A 21,247-nucleotide genomic window follows, 5' to 3' on the forward strand; every position below is an offset into this window, starting at 1 on the left:
AAAATAATTCCACATCAGTGTATCCAGATTGCTTCCTAATCTTCTCCAACTCAACCACATCTCTTGACCTACCCCATTGGCAGAACTAACCTGACTGCCAGTATGTTTGTGCTTTTTGTTGTAAATCACAGGCACTACTGTCAACTTCATCAGCTGCAAGGCACGGGACCAACTGCACCATTAGTGCTTTTTCTTCACCTCCCAAATTCCACCATACTTATAATGAAAAAAATCCAGATCTGTGTTGGCATTTTTCTTCTGCTTTTACCCCAAAGTGCTTCAAACATACAAGTACTGATCACTTTTGAGGAAGGGTCACTCAACCCAAACATTAACTCTGATTTCTCTGATGCTGCCAGACCTGCTGAGCTTCTCCATCAATTTCTATGTTTGTCTTTGATTTACAGTATCCGCAGTCCTTTCAGTTCCTGTTGATCACTGACAAGGTATAATGGCCAGTAACAAAAACTAAATCAAACAGCCTTCGCCTATGACTCCCCAAACATAATAGTCCTTCATTCGCTTGCAAATTGATTTAACTTTATAGATCTTTATTAAATCTCTTTCTATTTCTATCTATTCAGTGGAAATATCCCCAATAAGAATTTGCAGTGTAAAGATAACATTGTTTAATTTTCTTCTACAATGGGAAAACAGCTACTTAAAAAGCCAAGGATTACTACACTTTTTAAAAGCAAGTTACCTGACACTCATTAGAAGAGTTTACACAGCTGATGGTTCAAGCAGAGAGAAAGCCTAGTTTTAGATAAGCTGGAGACAAGAGGCTGCGGACGAATGGAAATTTCGCTGGCAACAAGGAGCCAACTGTAAACTGGTCGCCATTCCACAGACCAATGACAAAGGCCTCCTGCTGGCCAACAATTATTTGAACAGCTTGTGGGTTAATGCTTGAGGTAGAAGACCTCAGACCTCTGGAAGGAAAGGAGCTGTCTTTTCCTACAGTAAAAAACATCATAAGTCTGAACATGGTCAATTTACTTTCCCTCACCAGTTGCTTATAACATTTAGTTTATAAATCATGGACTTGCATACATAGGAAACAGTTACCCTGTGCCTCCTAGAGTGAATGTATCTGAAGACGGAAGGTTGAGAAATAGTGTTATCATCAGCAAAGGGACACTGAACTTCCTTCCCTCCATTACATTGATTTATTTTTTGTGTGTGTGTGTGTGTGTGTGTGTGTGTGTGTGTGTATATATATATATATATGGACAGGTACAGGGCGACTTTTATAAAGTGGTTACAGTTTTAACTCAGTTTTGTATCAATGATAACTACTTCTGTATTGAAAATCTATTTACTTGTAATAAATAATAATTCTGATTAAGTATAGAAAACTGGTGAATGTGCCCCATTGATTGGGTTCTAAAAGACTCTTCAATTCTGTCTCCTTCATGGAGTTGTCTCACTGGCATCTTTTCATCCACACACCAAACACAGGAGCCACATTAACCTATGGCCCAATGTTACTGTTTCTAACTCCAAGATAATAGCATCATCAGGCAAAGAACAAGTCCAGGGGCTGGAACAACGTTATGATCCTAGTTGATGGTAACACAGAACAAGTCAGATTCCAGAATTTAAGCCAGCTTGGGAATTGGATTACTGTGGTGACCATTCACAAAAAATATTCATATAAGGCTGTCAATGCACTTTTAGCTTCAATCTAATTTTGGTAAAATAATACATGTTCATTACACAAAAGTAAATTCAAAAAAGCTATTACAGGACAATATGGAAACAGCAAAAAGAAAGATTCAACCCATTTTCCTAACAATATCCTTCAAGACACACAAACTCAGTGAAGTATCACTCCTTCCTGGTCACCACATTACAGAAAAGATGTGGAAGCTTTGGAAAGGGTTCAAATGAGATTTACTGGCTTATTGCCTGGTATGGAGGGAAGGTCTTGTGAGCAAAGGCTGAGGGACTTGAGGCTGTTTTTGTTAGAGGGAAGGTTAAGAGGTGACTTATTTGAGACATATAAGATAATCAGAGGGTTAGATAGGATGGACAGTGAGAGCCTTTTTCCTCAGATAGCATGAGGGGACATAGTTTTAAATTGAGGGATGATAGATATAGGACAGATGTCAGAGGTAGTTTCTTTACTCAGTAGTAGGGGCATGGAACGCCCTGCCTGAAACAGTAGTAGATTCGCCAACTTTAAGGGCATTTAAATGGTCATTGGATAAACATACGGATGAAATGGAATAGTGTAGGTTAGACGGGCCTCAGATCGGTGCAACAGAGGGCCGAAGGGCCTGTACTGAACTGTAATATTCTACGTTCCTTCACATAAAATTTTTTTTATTGAAATTACAAATGTCTGCAACTTTGTGCACATTCAACAGATGTGATTGTCTCTGCTTTTGTCTGTCCCAGAGATATACAATCTTCCAGGCTAGTTCATTGACTTTTCTGAATGATCTTTAAGAAACAAACCCAAGACATTGACTACTTTTAAATTGCTAGATAGCGTATCTGCTGGTATGGATCTTTTCTGCTGAACTGTGACTTCCTTCGGGCTTTGGCCTTCCCTTTTGTGGGCCATATAAGTACAAGTCAACATAAAGCAGCAATTATCTCATCAAATAGCTTGTTGAGTCACATAGATCAAATCATATGATTTCTGGCAATGTTGTATTTAGCTTACCATTCCAAATGACTTTGACCCTTTTCCAAAAATCAGAGCTTTTCAGTATTGAAGACTAAAATTTCATTTAACTCTCTTATAGAATCCAAGTTCCCAAATAATAAAATAGTATATTATAAACCATCATCACAGCAGTTAAATGAAGCTGCAATCTGACCCAAGGCCTGTTTCTATGCTATATGACTCTGTGACCCATTCTCTTCAGCTGACCTATGGTTGGCTGGAGATTTAATGTTCAAGCAGGATGGTCTCCCACCAGAGGGCACTGTTAAATTATGCAGATCAGGCCATTACCAAGTCATTGCCAAGGCTGAGCAATGCTAATCTGGTGTCTGCCTGGGCAGCAGTGGCACTTTTCCCAAACAGGATAAAAGCTTAAGGGAAAACCAGCCAGACCTAAAGATTATCTGACACTTGCTTAAAAGGTTCCTTTATGGACCAGACAAATCAAAATGATAACAGAATTAACAGGGGAAGGGATTAGAGCGTAGCTCTTTCAGAAAGCCAGCACTATTTTGATTCCATCACACGCATGAAAAGTTTAAAGCACAGTAATGCATCCTGGATCATGTGAATGATTCCAGTTTACACGTCAATATGCATAACACTGGTTCTCTAAACACTTGGAGACCCAGCTTCAGGTGATTGTCTGTGTGGAATTTGCACACTTTCCCAGTGTCTACATAGGCTTGCTCCAGGTGGTCTGGCTTCCTCCCACACTCCAAAGATGTGCAGGTTAGGTGGATTGGTCATGCAAAATTGTCTGTAGTCTCCAGGAATGTGTAGGCTCTGTGGATTAGCCACGGTAAGTTTTGGATTGCACAGAAAGGAGAAGGGACTGGTTCTGGGTCAGATGCTGTTCAGAGGGTTGGTGCAGACTCAATGAACTGAATGGCCTCTTTCCCATTGTAGTGATTCTCTGACTCTACTTCTGCATTGTAAAATCAATTATTACAGCCTGAAAAATGAAAATGATTATGAAGGGACGAGATGACAGATCAGGAGAAAAATGAAATAAAGAGCAAGAGACAATATTGTTCACACTGGAGAAAGCAGTTTGCTTTGCACCATGCTATATTTACATAAATGTCCAAATCGAATCATTTCATTCACTCGTTACATCAAGAAGATCAAATTCACATCTCCAAGTGTTTAGAGAACCAGTGTAATGTATATTGACGTGTGAACTGGAATCATTCACATGATCCAGGATTCATTACAGTGCTTTAAACTTTTCATGCGTGTGATGGAATCAAAATATTTGGCAATACACTGACTATGTACATTCGCCCCATGTCTGCGTGTGTTTCCTCCTGGTGCTCCAGTTTCCTCCCACAGTTCAAAGATGCGCAGATTAGGTGAATTGGCTATGTTAAATTGCCCATAGTGTTCAGGGATGTGTAGTTAGATGCATTAGGGTAGGGGGGATAGGTTGGGGTGGGTTACAGTTCGGAGGGTCGGTATTGACTTGTTGTTGGGCCGAAGGGTCTGTTTCCACACTGCAGTGGTTTTATGATTCCATGTACAAAGAAGCTTATCTAATCCATTCACTGTATAATTAAGATGGCAATTTGGAAGAGTTTAGCAACAGATTTAAAACATTACTTTGGATCAAATAAGGTACACAAATAGGGATCAATCAAAAATTTTAAATGAGAAGACAAATGTAAAACTTTTATACATGATACATATTCAACACTGTGGGTTGAGGTTTCAACCTGGGCTAATTCTGGAGAAAATGACCACGGAATGAATCTCTGTTATATTACTTCTAATCTCATTCAGGCACAAAACACAATTTGTCAAAGAAATATGCTTCATCTCACAAGGAGACTGCATTAAATTACATTTTGTCTGTGTTGAATCCATGAGTTGTATGCAACAGGAAATAATAAAATGGTAGTTTTTCCTTACAAGGTCAATGTCTCATTCCACTGTGGATGGAGGTTTCCATTTCGTTTTCCAGTTTTCTTAGTTTCACTGTTCAGACCATCCACTGTCACCTCAACGTAGCAACTGATCCTTGTTGGTTTGGGGACTCTCAGCTTTGCTTTCAAAACTAAAACAAAAAATGTTTAAATTGTTGTAAAACCTGTATTTTTAAAGTAATTACAAATAGGTAATTACAATTGCAGTAGCAATTCTCATCACTAGAAGCACCCAAAAATAAAATCTGAACACTCATACAGTATTTCAAAATTAAACCAGCAAGGTCATTTTATTTATAGATGAGCATTGGGACAAAATACATTTCATAACCTAAAATAGATTAAAAAGTAATAGAAAGTCAAAAGTATATTTTCAAAGCAAAAGCATGTGACAAGATCAGCCCTTGCTTGGAGAGAGCTAAACTTAATGAATTACTACGTATACAGCATTTGTGTATTAATGGATAGCACTCTGAAGTTAACCAGCAGCATTCTGGTTTTGCTATCAGTTTTGAACCCATGCTTCCGGATTACAAGTCCAAGTACAGCAGCTGGGAATTTAAAGCCAGCCAACAGATAAAACTTGAATAAAAGGCAAGCATAATCAATGGTGTTACTTCTGGATCATTGCAGAAACCAATCTATACTAATATTTTACAGGGAATCAAACCCGCTGATCCCACCAGTCTGGCTGACTTGTAATTCCAGACCTGATTGTAATGGAAGTGATTCTTAACTGCCCTCTAAATATGACCTAACAAGCCATTCAGCTAAGGGTTATTAGGGATGGGTAATAAATGCTGGCCCTGTCTGTAAATGAATAAAAAAAGAGCATCACTTCACTCAGATAGTTCAGTGCAGGCCTTGTTAACTGCAGCTTTAAGTAAAGTTCCTTTCATGTTTACATTTCACATATTGACTAGAATATACAAAAAACCTAAAATGTATTTAGCTGCACAACCATGGTGAGGCACAGCAGACAGCAGGCACAAGACAGCACATTGGCAGAGGAAGGGAGACTAGTTAGTTGATTATTCCCATGTACCGGCCAACAGTTAACCCCCAACGCAGCTAGCGTTGGGGGTTAACTTTGTCTTTCAATATTGTTCTGATATTGCCACTACCTTGAAGTCTTTTTTCATCCTCAACAGAGGGCAAAATTGATGGAAACATAAAATGGAACACTACATTGGTGCACAGACATTACACAAACAAGGTTAATAGCTCGACATGAGATCACCATTTAAAAATATATTCCAAATACAATCCATTCCACGAGCAAGTTTCACTGTCTCGGATTCAACAACTGCAAGCTTAGTTAATGCCAAATCAAATAAGCCATTGGAAAAACAGAAGAGTGAAAATGACTTTATAAAAAAAAAGACACATGTTCATTTTAACAAAGATTTGATTACAAGTATATTTTAAGCTTCTAACTGGTGAAACAACTGGTTCCAAGACTTCAGAATAAATTCTAAAAAAATTAACAATGCATTTTCCACAAATCACTAATTTTCTAAGAACCATCAACTTTCACCCCTGGAATTAATATTTCAATTCACTTTGATAATTACATTAAAACCTAATATTGGATTTTTTTTTGGATTCCCTTTAGCATAAATAACTTGCAAAAAGATGATTCCTGATGTAAAGCCAAGTGAGTATACTTTCAGAGTCTTTGGTGCTGTATTGATTACTATGACCACTTGCTCTTTTGTCTTACCTCCTAACTCCAATTTGAAGTAAGTAGCGCTCCAAACAATTTTGTATGCAGAGGAGGATCCAAACAGCTGCCAGCTTTGGGACTACTTTTCATTTTTATTTCAAATCTTCCAGATATTCAAATTGGGTATTAAAACTAAGGTGACAATCTTTACCTTTTTGGTTACAGCCAGAGAATTGCCTGCATTGGCTTCACTTCATCTGCAATCTCAGGTGGTCCAAACCCATTTCTCATCTACATGCTACCCTCACGTACATCAAGTTCATATGAAAAACACCTAGCTACATTATACTATCACCTCTTTAGACCCCCTCCAAATGCTTGTCCAACATCTTGTGCTGGATGAACAACAAAGTCATAAAATCATAGAGATCTACAGCTCAGAAACTGGCCCTTCAGCCTATCAAGTCTGCAGTTATCAAAAAACCACCACCTGACCATTCTAATCCCATTTTCCAGCACTCGGCCCTTAGTCTTGTATGCCTTGGCATTTCAAGTGTATGCTGTAAATGTTGAAACGATTTCCTCTAAATTTCCTATTCCTTACCTGAAATCTATGCCCCCTATTCATTGATCCCTCCATTCAGGGGGAAAAGTTCCTTCCTGTCCAATCTATCTATGCCCTTCATAATTTTATACATCTCAAGCATGCCATCCCTCAGTCTCTTCTGCTTCAAAAAAAACAAACCAGTCAATACAATCTCTTTTCATAATAAAGTCTCCAGCCCATCCTACATCCTGATACATGCTCTCTGCACCCTCTCCAGTGCAATCACATCCCTCCTATAATGTGGAGTCCACAACTGCACACAATATTTTAGCTGTGACCTAATCAATGTTTTATACAATTCCAGCCAATCTGCTCTAGTCTTAAACTGTATGCCTCAGCTAACGAAGTGAAGTATGCCCTATGCTTTCTTAACCATTTTATCTGTCTATCCTGCCACCTTAAGGGACCGGTGGACATACATATCAAGGTCCCTCTCAGGCTCGGTGATTCCCAGGGTCATACTAGTCATTTTGCATATTTTTCCCTTGATTGTACTGCCCAAGTGCCTCACTTCACACTTATCCAGACTGAATTCCATTTGCCACTGATCAGTTCATCTGACCAACCCATCTAAAGACTCTTGTAATCTAAAGCTATTCTTTTAACTACTTAGCACCTCACCAATTTTCAGATCATCTGGAAACTCACTGATCAACCTTCCTACATTCAAGTCTTAAATCATTAATATATCCATGAATAGCCTCCAAATAAAGTCTCTGGAAGATCAAAAACACTGTCTTGGACATCCTGTGTACCATCAGCTGTTTCTGAGATAGTGACTCCATCCATCTCCCGAGCAACTTGATGCTGAATCAGACTGTTAGCAACCACGCTGTCATATTTGGTCCCCTATCCATATCATTGCTAAAACAACTTATTTTCATCTGTGGAATATCATCTGATACTGCCTCAATTAATGAAACCATCATGCCTTGTTAAGTCTACACTCGACTAAACTAATTCTCTCCTGACAATCCTACCATCCATTACTCAGCATAAATTTGGGCTCAACCTGGCTCTATGCTAATTCTCAAGCCTTGTAAACCTTTCACTCATCTTTCTGTGGCTTACATTAGTACCTGGTCAGTTCACTTTTTGTATTTAAAATTCTCATCTTTGTTGACAAATTCATCCCCACAGCGTCACCCTACCACATCATTGAACTCCTCCAGCTCTATAATCTTTCAAGATGTCCCTGTTTCTGACTGAAATGAGAGGAAATAGACATACAGGCATTAATGCCATGATGGTAAATGAATTTGTTCAGTACAACTGAAGGATCTACTTTAATAGTATTAGTGCTCTCCACTAACTCTATCCTTTCAAACCATCAGGCTGAATAACTTCAAGACAGTTCTTACTTTAAAAATAATTGAATTCTGTACTCAACAAGAGGGATGTTAATACTGAGGGACACAGTCTTTCTATCCCAGGTCATTAGAACCAACATCAAGTGCTCCTAGGCACAATTATTATAATTAGATGGTAAACTGCTTCATTTCAAGATTTTGACATCTTAACATTCCACACAGAAGTAATCCTGTCACCCCATGCAAGAAATTCAATAATGCTGTCAACTAGTGTGTAAATGTGCACCATTTTGTGCTGTGGATCTACATCCACTCTAAACCTGAGTGAGAACAACTTCACATGTGGCACTTCACTGCCAGCAGACTGAGGCAAATTCATGCCAATAGTTTGGGTTGATTCCAATCAATGTGGCAAAACAAAAGTACCCAAGCCTGAAGCACCTGGTTTATTTCAAACCACTTGTATCAAAGAAGAAAGCAACCAACTTTGTTCAGGGAAAAATACTATGGTGCAACTTGATGAACAGCAAACATCTGTAACTGGCAAATCCAAACCAGAGTTCTATCCCTAACCTAGTTATCATTGCAAGTTAAACCAAACTGTTCACACATTCAAAGCCAATTTGAGCCTCTGCTCATCAGAAAGACACTTATTTCCACCTCCATATCATTCTTGTCTTTAGCATAAATTTTAAAGTTTTTAACTATACCTTCTGTCCCACCCAAATGTGACTATTCCAATCCTTCCCCCACACATCTCCTATCCTTCACTGTCCATTAACTTTGTGCATCCAAAACTTTGCAGTCTGCACCCACCATCCCCTTCTAGTTCATTAAATGTAAAATTGTTGTCCACTTATTCAGATAACTGAATAAACTCACCCCAATTTCAGTAATCTCCTCCTCCAGTACAACCTCAAACAACCCCTCGGATTCCAGACTTGACTGGAATTTCCTTTTTTATCCTGTGTATCATTATTGACACTTTTAGACATTAGGTTCCATGCTCCAGAATTACCTCCCAAAATTTCTTCTCCACATGCTTTTCTTTTCAAGATTTCATTTAAAATACTTTCTTTGACTAAGCTTGCAGTAAACCTCCTTTCATTACTTCCTTTGGCTCCATCTCTCCCCCTACCTCATCACATCTTTGTAAGCACCCTGGCAGCTTTTTTATGCTAACTATGCTTTTTGTTTCAAGTGTTATTGTGGTGGCAGAAGTAACTGCTTTAATGGTCTGGGTTAAATTAAAAACAAAGTACTCCAAGATATAGATTCCACAAGGCGCCACAAAGGACAATAAGGAATCCCAAAGATAAAAAGGTAAAGTCTCCATAGTCTTACAAGACCATAGGACTGCAAAAGGGTTAGAGCTACGGTTAGGGTTAGAGGGATGACTGGTGGTGTTTAACCTGAGGGTCACCACATCTCAGATGAGGGGAAAGTTTGAGAAAGAGGACTCCTCATGATAATCTCAGCTGGTGCAGGAATTGAACCCACACTGGTGGCATCATCCTGCATTTCAAACCAGTCATCCAGCCAACTGATCTAACCGACCACCCAATCCCAATCCCAAAGATAAATGGCTCAATTACAGCAGGAAGCACAGAATGGTGTACTCACCCATTCTGGCTAGAAAGTCTCAAAATGCTGAACTAGCCAGCAACTCCAGCAGTATTTGAGCTCAAGTTCAACCAGTCAACCCCTCCTTCATACTGACGACACTGACTCTTTAGTGCTCCAGAAACAATACTGACACTAAGCATGCTAAGAGATCAAATCTAGACATCAAATGCAGCTTGAACATTGCACCAAAATACATCACGGCTGAATCTGATACAGTTCTCAAGGCAACCAAATACATACTTTTAACTTGGATCTCTAAAAAGCAATGGAGAATGGGAAAACTGCTTATTATTCCCTTCCTAACATTGGGGGGGCAAGTCTCTCACTACTACCTTGGCATAAATCTGTTAACGGCATAGATCAAAATCAGCTCTTGGCCTGTATGTATGGTGGCTACATTAGAAACACACTTAGAATGAGTCTGAAGCTATAAATCTTTCATGTCACAGAATTTAAACAAAGTTACAATACAAACAATAAATTTCAAAAAACATCAAAACTATCCTTTAAGGAAACAACTCATGGCTTGTACTACTTTTTAAAAAAACGTTTGCCATTAAAAACATGGACTTTTTTTCTCCAAAGTTGATCACATTATGACTCATAACAAGGTTCTGTAGTTTGTCCTATAACTGCAACCATACAGTGCCAAAAAAAACAAGTCTGTCTCATTTCTAGCTCAAATTACGTCAATAGATGGCACCAATGCCAACAGAGCTGATGCATGGTGAGTGTGAGAACTAATTTTTTTAAACAATTTAGGTATTAACTGTATAGAGTATCGAGAAAATTACACTCCTAATATCAGTTTTGAAAAAAGACGCTGCAAACTGTAAACTACCTTCATGGTAATACAGAAATAACATATAGACAATTATGGGAACCCACATCAAAAGTTGTGCCCTCTGAGAAGAGTGCAGCAACCAGCTTATTCCACATTCAGTGCTATTACAGATCTTACAATTGTTTCACAACAGCTCTGTAAATCTCACTAAATTAGATACAGCACAGGAGGGATGCAAAAGAATGTCTAGGCATAGTGATGAGGAAAGAAGAGAGCTGAACCGGGAGGAAAGACAATGGACACCTACTGGCAAAAGAGGCTGCAGGAAGTTAGGGGTGCTGGGGGAAAGAAAAAGCAAAACTGGAAAGAAAGAGAAAGTGTTAAAGACAGGGAAAGAAAGCAAGATGTGAGTGTACTGAAAAAAAAAGAGAAAAAAATGGAAAGATGGAGTGAGCATGAAAGGAAGAGAGAACAGGGGTAACACAGCAACATCTCAAAACAGCCCATGATGTACTGATAAGTAACTGCGCAGCTAAATGTGCCACACGTGCAGATCATCTGCCTTGTAAAACCTGGCTAGCCCATCCCTCCAGGAAAATAATAATAAATCAAATACAGAAGTTATCCCAATTGTTGGATCTGATTTCAAGAGTTAACATCTTCACTTCAACAACAAAACCTGAGCAATGACTTCAAATGGTATATGACTGACAGAGTCATAGAGATGTACCGGACGGAAATAGACTCTTCGGTCCAACTCGTCCATGCCGACCAGATATCCCAACCAAATCTAGTCCCATTTGCCACCACTTGGCTCATATCCCTCTAAACCCTTCCTATTCATACTCATTCAGATGCCTTTTAAATGTTGCAATTGTACCAGCCACCACCACTTTCTCTGGCAGCTCATTCCATATATGACATATTGGAGCCTTCGTTAGTTTCAAACTTGGTATATGTAATTTCTTGTTAATAACACTGTCCATCTTTACAAACCTTCAGTATTAACTTTTAATAAACTAACCTTTAACTTATTTATGCAAACGTTTGATTGATGGTCTGTTTTATCAGAGATCATTACAAGCTGAAATAGGGTTAAATGAGCTAAATTCATCCACAACTCACTGACCATGTGGTAGGCCCACCTACTGCTTGCAACAAATGGAATTAGAGTATTCCTGTAAGTTTTCTATTTCTTCCTCTCTTACTGGACCATTCTTCCTGTTTATTTTGTGACTCAAAAAAACTTAGAAAGACAAGCAATGTGAATTTGAAGAACTCAAGCCAGAATTGGCATGAATGCAGACAATCCAATCTGATTGTTATACTGATGCTTCTGATTAACTGCAAGGAATCTCTTCCAATTCCACAGTTCAATCCCAATTAGCAAACCTCCTGTGAAGATAATATATGCATTTATCAGTCCCAACAGAACCACAGAGGGCTCAGTGTGTCCTGGATGATGAGGCTAACTTCAGAGATAACACTTCTCATGTCACAAATGGAACATCAGTGCAAAAGACATTGTATATTTTGGATTCTGCATCATCAGAAGCTCTGCAAAACTATTTATTAATCCTCAATTTAATTTGCCTCTCTTCTCACGCTTTCTAATTTTCTTCAAATATTAATCTAAAATCTTTCTGCAATTGACCTGGCTTTAATAGTAACTTGTGATTATGTATTGTTCACTTGTTCGAAACCAGGCAGGAACACTGTGCTGTTGAGGCACAGTGCTAATGTCCATACCTCTGAGCCAGAAGGCCCAAGTTAAAATTCCACCCACACTGGGTGTGAAAAAGAGTATTCTGAGAAACAAAAACTGTTCAAAAACATACAATTGATTTAGTCATGTAAAGATCAATGTATTACAGAAAATGTACAGAAATTAGGAAAAATGCGAGAAAATAAATTGATCATGGAAATAATAGATGTTAACTGCAAACATAATTGAAATAGGGGTTCATAATAACTATTCTGTTAGTACTATAAAAAATGATGTACTGGTGATGCTAGTTGAATGACACATGCTGACCAGGGCTCTAGAATACCAGAGTCTTCTTCAAAAAGATGTGGTAAAAATATTAAGAGATCCTCTTCTCAGGGATATTTTTGAAACTACCCAAGCCTAAATGCAATTTAATCATAATTCTTCCTTGGGATATGGATGTGACTAGCATTTATTGTTTATTATTAATTGCCCTCATGATTCATGGCGAGTGTCTTCATGGACAGGTGCAGCCAATTTTGTGAATAGTGCTGTTAGGTTCAGTGTTCCAGGATACCGATGAAATGGTCATGAAATATGCAGTTTACAGGGGATTATGTCCCTGTATACTGCTTGTCTTTAGAGATTATGAAGGTCATAGGCATGCAAATGCTGTCAAAGAAGCCTCGGTGAGCTACCACTGTGAATCTATTAGATAATACACACTATAACCACAGTGCACAGATAGCTGAAGAGCATTAGAGCTCCCAATCTCTTGTTTCATACCCAGCATCTTGAATGGTGTTGCATTTACAATGTGTTTACTGTTATAAACACTTCATATTTAATAATTTTTAAGGACTCAAACTTGAAATATCATTGAGGCACCTTTTTAAAAAATTATGAATGAAAGAGCGGTGGAATATTTTTTAACAAGGCATTACTTGCAAGTTACAAGTCTTATGAAAGCTGTTTGTTTACTGCATACCCCAAGCTTGGGTTTACAACTGTCAGGTTTCACCTTCTGCTTTAGAGATCATTTGAATTTTTCAGTTAGGGGCTAATCTAGGGAAGGAAAAGTCCAGTTCTCCTAAAAATCTCATGTATGGAACCTATATGGCACCAGGGGTCCTGGTCCAGTCTGAATGATCCTGAAAAGTTCAAGATACTATTTCCTGAGCATACAACATCTCCCAAGATCCTAGAGTTATCTGTCCTAGTTTATGACATCCATGGGATTCTTTTTTTTTAATTCCATTACCTGATGCAAGTGTTTTGTTGGTTTGTATTTCAGGTTATTTGGAGGGGTAAACGTTTATTCTTTCATCTTACAAACTAAGTGTGTTAAATGAATTTCACATCTTCATTGACAGAGGTGTTTTATAATAAATCAGTAATTAATTAATTAAATCTGTGTAACCTGTGGAGCAGGAGGATTAGAGACAAATAGTGTAATCCTCCCAAATCAACAAGCTCCAAAATAAACTCTTTCATCTTAGCGTGACTGCATTTGCTGTTGCTGCATCTCCTTCATAGGTTCTGTGCGGGAGACAACTTTAATTCTTTATCTTCAAGAAAGGACAAATTCTCCTCAAAAGAGGCAACTGGTTTTTCAGGAACATTGTCACTTCAATCCAAAGGTTCAGATTCTAGTAAATGAACACATTCTGTACTTATTTCCTTCTATGAACGAGCAAACCACTGTCCAGGATGCCCTCTAGTGGCTGGTCACCATCTTCAGCGTCTTCTTTTGCGATGTCTCTGGAGAAAAATGGAGCATCTGCTCCTCATCTTACATTGCTAGGACTGAAATCCCTTTGGTGTGTGTTAGCCAAATAATGTCTAAAACTATTCAAAATGAATTGTAATGTTTAGGAAATCACACACAAGGACTCCATCATTTATTTTCCAGCGTATCCAAGTCTAGGATGCATCAGCCCCTGCTCTAATTCCTGTACTCCCCAAACCTCAAAGAGTAGTTAAGGCAGTTTACAAATTCTTGGTCTCAACCATGGCGTAGCATCCAAATTGATCAGTGTCTTTTTTTTCTTATTCTTGTAAGGAACATGAAGTCACTCGCAAGGCTAGGAGGGCAGAGGAGTTAATAAAGACCACTGTGTTCTGACCTTTGTTTATTGAATATAGAGTACAAGAGCAAGGAGGTGATATTGAATTTGTGCAAGGCATTTGTTAGGTCTCAGCTGGAGTATTGTGTACAGTTGTGGGTGCCACATTGTAGGAAAGATGCAAACATATTGGAAAGAGCAAAAATAGATTTACTAGAATGGTTCCAGGTACAATAAACTTGAGGTTTGAGGACAGATTGAAGTCAGGAATGTTCTCCCTGGAGAGAAAATGACAAGCTGAATGGCTAAAGTAGTTAAGGTGAACTGTTCCTGCTTGTGAAAGAAAAAAAAGAACAAGAGTTATACATTGAAGTGATGTGCAAATAAACCAAGGGTGAATTATTACCTATGTGGAATTTAAAATCTAATGATGACTAAGAAATAATTGTTGAAAAAACCTACTATTTGCCAATTCCCTCCTTTCTGTCATCAGATTGCAACACCATTACACTCTAACCCACTCCACAATATATACATTTGGAAGTACAAAAGAGGACCAACACTGATCCTGGGTGCACCAGTCTCAAAACTTCTCTAGACTGAGCAACTTCAATGTAGTCTAAAATAAATAAATAGCTGGAAAAACTCAGCAGGTCTGGCAGCACCTGTGGATAGAAAACAGAGTAAATGTTTTGAGTCCAATGACCCTTCTTCAGAATCCATACACTTTAACTCTGTTGCTAATCCATCAATCAACTTGCTATCCATGGTGGATTTTTCTAACAAACCTTTTTATAATTAAAGACAAGAGATAAATGCAAGTTGCTATTATGAAGCATCTTATTAAATATCTCGTGTCAATTCAGATTCAAGCCAGACAGTGAGACAGAAGACAAAACAACTTTCTTTACGGATAGTTTATTAATTGCTAAATCTTACAGCTCCTTCCAACCATTAGCATCTGACCTATTCTCCCTTGAGATCTAGCCAGTGAATTAGTTAACTCCAATCACCACCTTGCAATATTTACAACTTCTAAACAAATAGAAATTGCTGGAAAGACTCAACTGTTTTGGCAGCATCTGTAGACAGAAATCAGAGTTAACGTTTCAGGTCAACTGACTCTTCCTCAGAACTCGACCCAAAACATTAACTCTGATTTCTCTCTACCAATGCTACCAAACCTGCTGAGCTTTTCCAGCAATTTCTATTTTTGTTTCTGATTTAAAGCATCCGCCGTTCTTTTATTAATAAATTCTACTCTTCTCTTTAAGTAAAAATTTTAAAAGCCGATATACACAATCCTTGAACTAAGAGTTCAATTTTTTTAATGTTATAATCAACATTCCCTGTAAGGTGCGTGGATGCACAGGAAGCTGCTCCAATGTCGGTGTGGACTGCAACACTGACTTCTAGTTCCAAAAGTCGCTGCTGCACCCAGAGTTTGGAGATCCACATAGAAGAAAAGAAATTAGAGGGAATGCCGCTTATAGTACAACCTCATAATATAGTCCAACAATTTTAAGGCAAGCATTGAAGTAGGAACATCTAATTATAAGCTTTTTGCCATTTTGGATCTACTCTGCCAAATGCTATTATATATGCTTTAGAATAGCTGTTCTTTCTCAATGTATAATATTCTGTCCATGCCTCATATGCATTTAATAAGTCACCTTTCTTATAATTTTGTCTATACTTCTAAATAGAATTTCCACCCATTCTGTTTCTAATTGTTGAGACTACAGCTCCAGGAATACTTTACATCTAATAATGCTTCCAGTGTGAAGAAACAGTGCAAGGGTCATACCTTCCTTTCTTCTTGGCGTAGATGTAACTCATGTCACAGAGCCACTTCACTTCCTATTCACCAAAAGATTCAGCTTGATAAAATATTGATGGAGAGTCATGTACCGACTTTTAACAATTAGTTTCAGCCATTCTTCTCCAGAGTAACACCAATTATAATCTTCTCTCAGGAAATAATTCTTCATTTCCAATCATCACATTTAGGCAATCTTCCACTACTACCATTATCAATTCAGCTCCAAGCCAGTGAAACAGAAACCAAATAACTTTCATTTTAGAAAGCATGTACAGACATGTTATGACACATGTCTGTAGCTATCACATGGTATGTCTTGAACTTGGACTTTCTGACCCAGAGATAGAGTTATGACAAGACCACATATCCTGATGGCCAGTTTTCTGCCTGCTTGTCCAATATAGTGTTTGTTCCAGTTCTTGCACGGTATTTTGTAAATGACATTAGTTTTGCTTTGTTGTCTGTATAGGGTCTTTCAAGTTCATTAGCTACTGTTTTAGTGTGTTGGTGGGTTTGTGGGCTACCATGATGCCAAGGGGTCATCACAAGTAGTCTGGCAGTCGTTTCAGAGATGTCTTTGACATAGGGGAGAGTGGCTGCAAAGACATCTCGACCTTCCAGCTCAGTGAGTAAACCTACATCCAGAAACTCAACTATGAGCTACAAATCTTCTCAAAACTCGCGAATACCATGTATGCTATATCTACTACACTGCTTTACAGAACACATAGAAACAGGCCCTTTGGCAGAATGTATCCATGTCAACCAGGTTTCCTAAACTGAACTAGTCCCATTTGCTTGCAATTGTCTATATCCCTCTAAACCCTTCCTATTCACACACATGTCCAAATGTCTTTTAAATGTTATAATTGTACTCACCTCTATCACTTTCTCTGGCACCTCATTCCATATATGCAACAATCTCTGTGTTATAAAGTTGTCCCTCAGGACCCTTTTAAATATTTTCTGTCTCACCTTAAACCTATGCCCTCTAGTTTTGGACTCCCCTACACTGAGAGAAGCACCTTGGCTAGTCACCTTCTCTATGTCCACCCCTCAGCTTCCTACCCTTCAGTGAAGCAAGTCCCAGCCTATCCAGCCTCTCTTTTTAACTCAAATCTTCCAAACTTGGTAACATGTTTGTAAATCCTTTTTTCACCCTTTCCAGTTTAATAACACCTGGGGACCAGAACTGCACGCAGTACTCCAAATGTGACCTTACCAATATTTTGTTAAGCAGTAACAAGGCATCCCAACTCCTGTACTCAGTGTTCTGACCAAAGAAGGCAAAATTGCCAACTGCCTTCTTCACCACCTGTCTACCTGTGACGCCGCTTTCAAGTAATTATATACCTCACTCTGAAGTCTCTCTGTTTGACAATACTCTCCAGGGCCCTACCATTAACTGTGTAAGTCCTACTCTGGTTTGGCTTACCAAAATGCGACACCTCACAATTATCTGAATTAAACTCCAGCTTCCATTCCTCGGCCCACTAGCCCAGTTGATCAAGATCCCATTGTACTCCGAGAAACCTTCTTCACTGTCTACTACACCATCTATCTTGGTGTCATCTGAAAAACCTACTAGCCATGCCTCCTATATTCCCATCCAAATCATTTACATATCTGACGAACAATAGTGGACCCAGCACCCATCCTCGAGGCACACTGACACAGTCACAAGGTCCTGTTGACCTTGTCCAACAGGAATGAGGTAGTTGCTCCCTGTGTGAATGAGGAAAAGAACTGCAGGGAAGATGAGAAAACTGACCGTGGAACAGGGAGCCATTCAGGGGAGGCAAAAAGAGACTTGGTATTAGTAGGGGATTCTATTGTTAGGGGTTCAGATAACATCCTTTGTAAGCAGGATCGAGAGTACACCGTGGCGTGTTCCCTGCCTGATGCCAACGTAAGATACATCTCAAACCAGCTTGAGAAGGATATTGGAGTGGGAGGGGAAGGATCCAGTTGTGTGGTCTGTGTTGAGACTAACAACTTAAGTAAAAGGTCCTGTTTAGAGAATATCAGGAATTAGGCAGAAAAATAAAAAAAAAGACCTCAAAGTTTTTAATCTCTGATTCTTACCCGAACAAATTGGCATTGAGATAAGAAAATTAGGGAAGTAAACACATATTTAAAGGAGTGGTGGCAGGAAAGGGATGTTCCATTTCCATTTAGCATCAGTATTGGGACAGGATGGAAATATACTACAGGGACCAATGTCCAAGCGAAAAGGCTAAATAGGGTAGTTCACAAGGACTTTAAACTAGTAAACTGGGGAGGTGATGTGTCAGGGGAAGTCAATAAAGTTTCAAAATCAAGTAACATGATAGAGTTAAGAAACCGTCAATAATCCTATTTCAGTTCTGGCAGGTAATGGCAAAACTGTAAGAAGCAATTGATTAAACCAGAAGAGAGAAGCAATAAACAGATGAATAAAGCATCACTGCTGATGGACAGGTGTATGACCCAACTAAGAGTTCTATATTTCAACGCATGGAGTGTAAAGAATAACTTAAAGGAATTGCAGCATAAATTCAAATTGGAGTTTATGACACAGTTTCCATTACTGAGACATGGCTGCAAGATCATCAGGATTGGGCACAAAAAATACCAATTTAGTACATTGCTTCATACAAAAGGTTTACAGGACGGTCATGGAAAATGACAGAGGAGATGGCGTAGTCTTGGTGATTAGAAACAAAATTACTTCAAATAGTGAGAGAAGATAATAATGAGGTGAAATTTTCAGTGGAGACTGCATAGGTGGAACTGAGGAACAGCAAAAGATTTAAAATTGTAATGGGAGTTGTGTACAGATCCCCTGGTGGCAATTCTGAGGTGATTCTGCTTTTTTAAAAGTTCATTAGTGGGATGGCTGTGGGTCTTGAGTCACATGTTGAGGAATGAGGTAGAGTCACAGGTAAAGATGGCAATTTCCTTCCCTAAAGGGCAATAGTGAACCAGATGGGTTTTTTTCTGACAATTCACAATGGATTCGTGGTCATCATTAGACTCTTAATTCCAGATTTTTAATGAATTTAAATTCCACCATCTGCTCTGGTAAGATTCAAACCATTGTCCTAGAACATTACCTGTGTCTCTGGATTAATAGTCCAGCAATAATACCAGCGGCCACCATCTCCTCTTATTTATAAATGGATTCTAACTTGAACATAGATAAGTCAGAAAGGTAGTGAGTTTCTGGAGTGTGTCCAGGGTAGTTTTTCTACAGCAATATGTCTTGGACAAATGAGAGGACAAGCAATATTAGATTTAGTAATGAGCCGGATTTAATGACTAAACTAACGATGTATGAATATTTATCAAATAGTGGTCATAACATGATAGAGGTCAATGTAGCATTTGAAAGCAAAAAGCATGATCCAGCTACTGAAGTTTTAGATTTAGGTAAGGCCAACTTTAAGGTGACGAGACAGACACTGTACTCAATATACTGGGAAATCTACTAATGAGTAAAACAAGTGAATAACAATGGAGAATTTGTAAAGAAATATTTATCACAATTTTAAAAAAGCCAATTTATAATTCTGAGGGATAAAAGCTCCATTTTACAGAAAGAAAAACCGCCAGAACAACTAAAGAGATAAGGAACAGCATAAAATTGAAAAGGTACAGAAGTACAAATAAAAACAACACCAATCCTGATGAATGGGAGAGATACAAAGGCCAGCAAAGGGCCACAAAGCAGCTTATAAGAGATACAAAGAAGGATTATGAAAGGAAACTTGCCAAGGTCACCAAAATAAGAAGGTTTAGTTAGGTGCTGGGATTTGTCACTCTTTAATAAAGGGCAAGTGGTGGTCAGGAGCAATGTCGACCTGCTGAAGACTGCAAGTGGGAGTATTGTCAATAATTATGGGGAAATGGCAGACACCTTAAATAATTACTTTGTCTCAGTATTTACAGTAGAAAAGGAGGAAACTTGTCCAAAGTCCTGAGGAAATGAACAGTGACCAGGAATAGGAAGAGAATAAAATTAACACGAGTAAAATATAGCTAATGAGGAATTAAAGAGTGACAAATCCCAGCACCTAACTGTTTCCATGTGAGGGTATGAAAGGACGTAGGGGAGCACATTGTAGATGCCTTAACTATAATCTTTAATAGCTCCCTAGATGCAGGAGTCGTTCCTCAGAATTGAAAAATAGCACATCACTCCACTGAGCTTAACAATGGTGCAGAAATTGTTGGTTTTCAATCAATAGAGTCATAGAGATGTACAGCATGGAAACAGACCCTTCAGTCCAACCTGTCCATGCCGACCAGATATCCCAACCCAATCTAGTTCCACCTGACAGCACCCGGACCATATCCCTCCAAACACTTCCTATTCATATACCCATCCAAATGCCGCTTAAATGTTGCAATTGTACCAGCCTCCACCACTTCCACTGGCAGCTCATTCCATACACGTACCACCCTCTGCGTGAAAACGTTACTCCTTAGGTCTCTTTTAGAGCTTTCCCCTCTCACTCTAAACCTATGCCCTCTAGTTCTGGACTCCCCAACCCCAGGGAAAAGACTTTGTCTATTTATCCTATCCATGCCCCTCATAATTTTGTAAACCTCTATAAGGTCACCCCTCAACCTCCGATGCTCCAGGGAAAACAGCCCCAGCCTGTTCAGCCTCTCCCTATAGCTCAAATCCTCCAACCCTGGCAAAAACCTTGTAAATCTTTTCTGAGCTCTTTCAAGTTTCACAACATCTTTCCGATAGGAAGGAGACCAAAATTGCATGCAATATTCCAGCAGTGGCCTAACCAATGTCCTGTACAGCCACAACATGACCTCCCAACTCCTGTACTCAATACTCTGACCAATAAAAGAAAGCATATCAAACACCTGCTTCACTATTCTATCTACCTGCGACTCCACTTTCAAGGAGCTATGAACCTGCACTCCAAGGTCTCTTTGTTCAGCAACACCCCCTAGGACCTTACCATTAAATGTATAAGTCCTGCTAAGATTTGCTTTCCCAAAATGCAGCACCTCGCATTTATCTGAATTAAACTCCATCTGCCACTTCTCAGCC

At 38.9% G+C, this 21,247-nt stretch overlaps 1 protein-coding gene across 3 annotated transcripts in view; it reads right to left on the reverse strand.

Moving 5' to 3' along the window:
- The window catches only part of wwp2 (WW domain containing E3 ubiquitin protein ligase 2), a 204,497-nt gene that overhangs the window by 154,788 nt on the left and 28,462 nt on the right, over positions 1-21,247 (reverse strand). For all 3 annotated transcript variants that reach the window (XM_043706703.1, XM_043706702.1, XM_043706701.1), the window contains exon 3: positions 4,589-4,733. In XM_043706703.1, the coding sequence (XP_043562638.1) occupies positions 4,589-4,733 (145 nt within the window). The remainder of the gene's footprint in view (positions 1-4,588; positions 4,734-21,247) is intronic.

This window comes from Chiloscyllium plagiosum, chromosome 17, assembly GCF_004010195.1.
Source record: "Chiloscyllium plagiosum isolate BGI_BamShark_2017 chromosome 17, ASM401019v2, whole genome shotgun sequence".
NCBI classification, from domain to species: Eukaryota; Metazoa; Chordata; class Chondrichthyes; order Orectolobiformes; family Hemiscylliidae; genus Chiloscyllium; species Chiloscyllium plagiosum.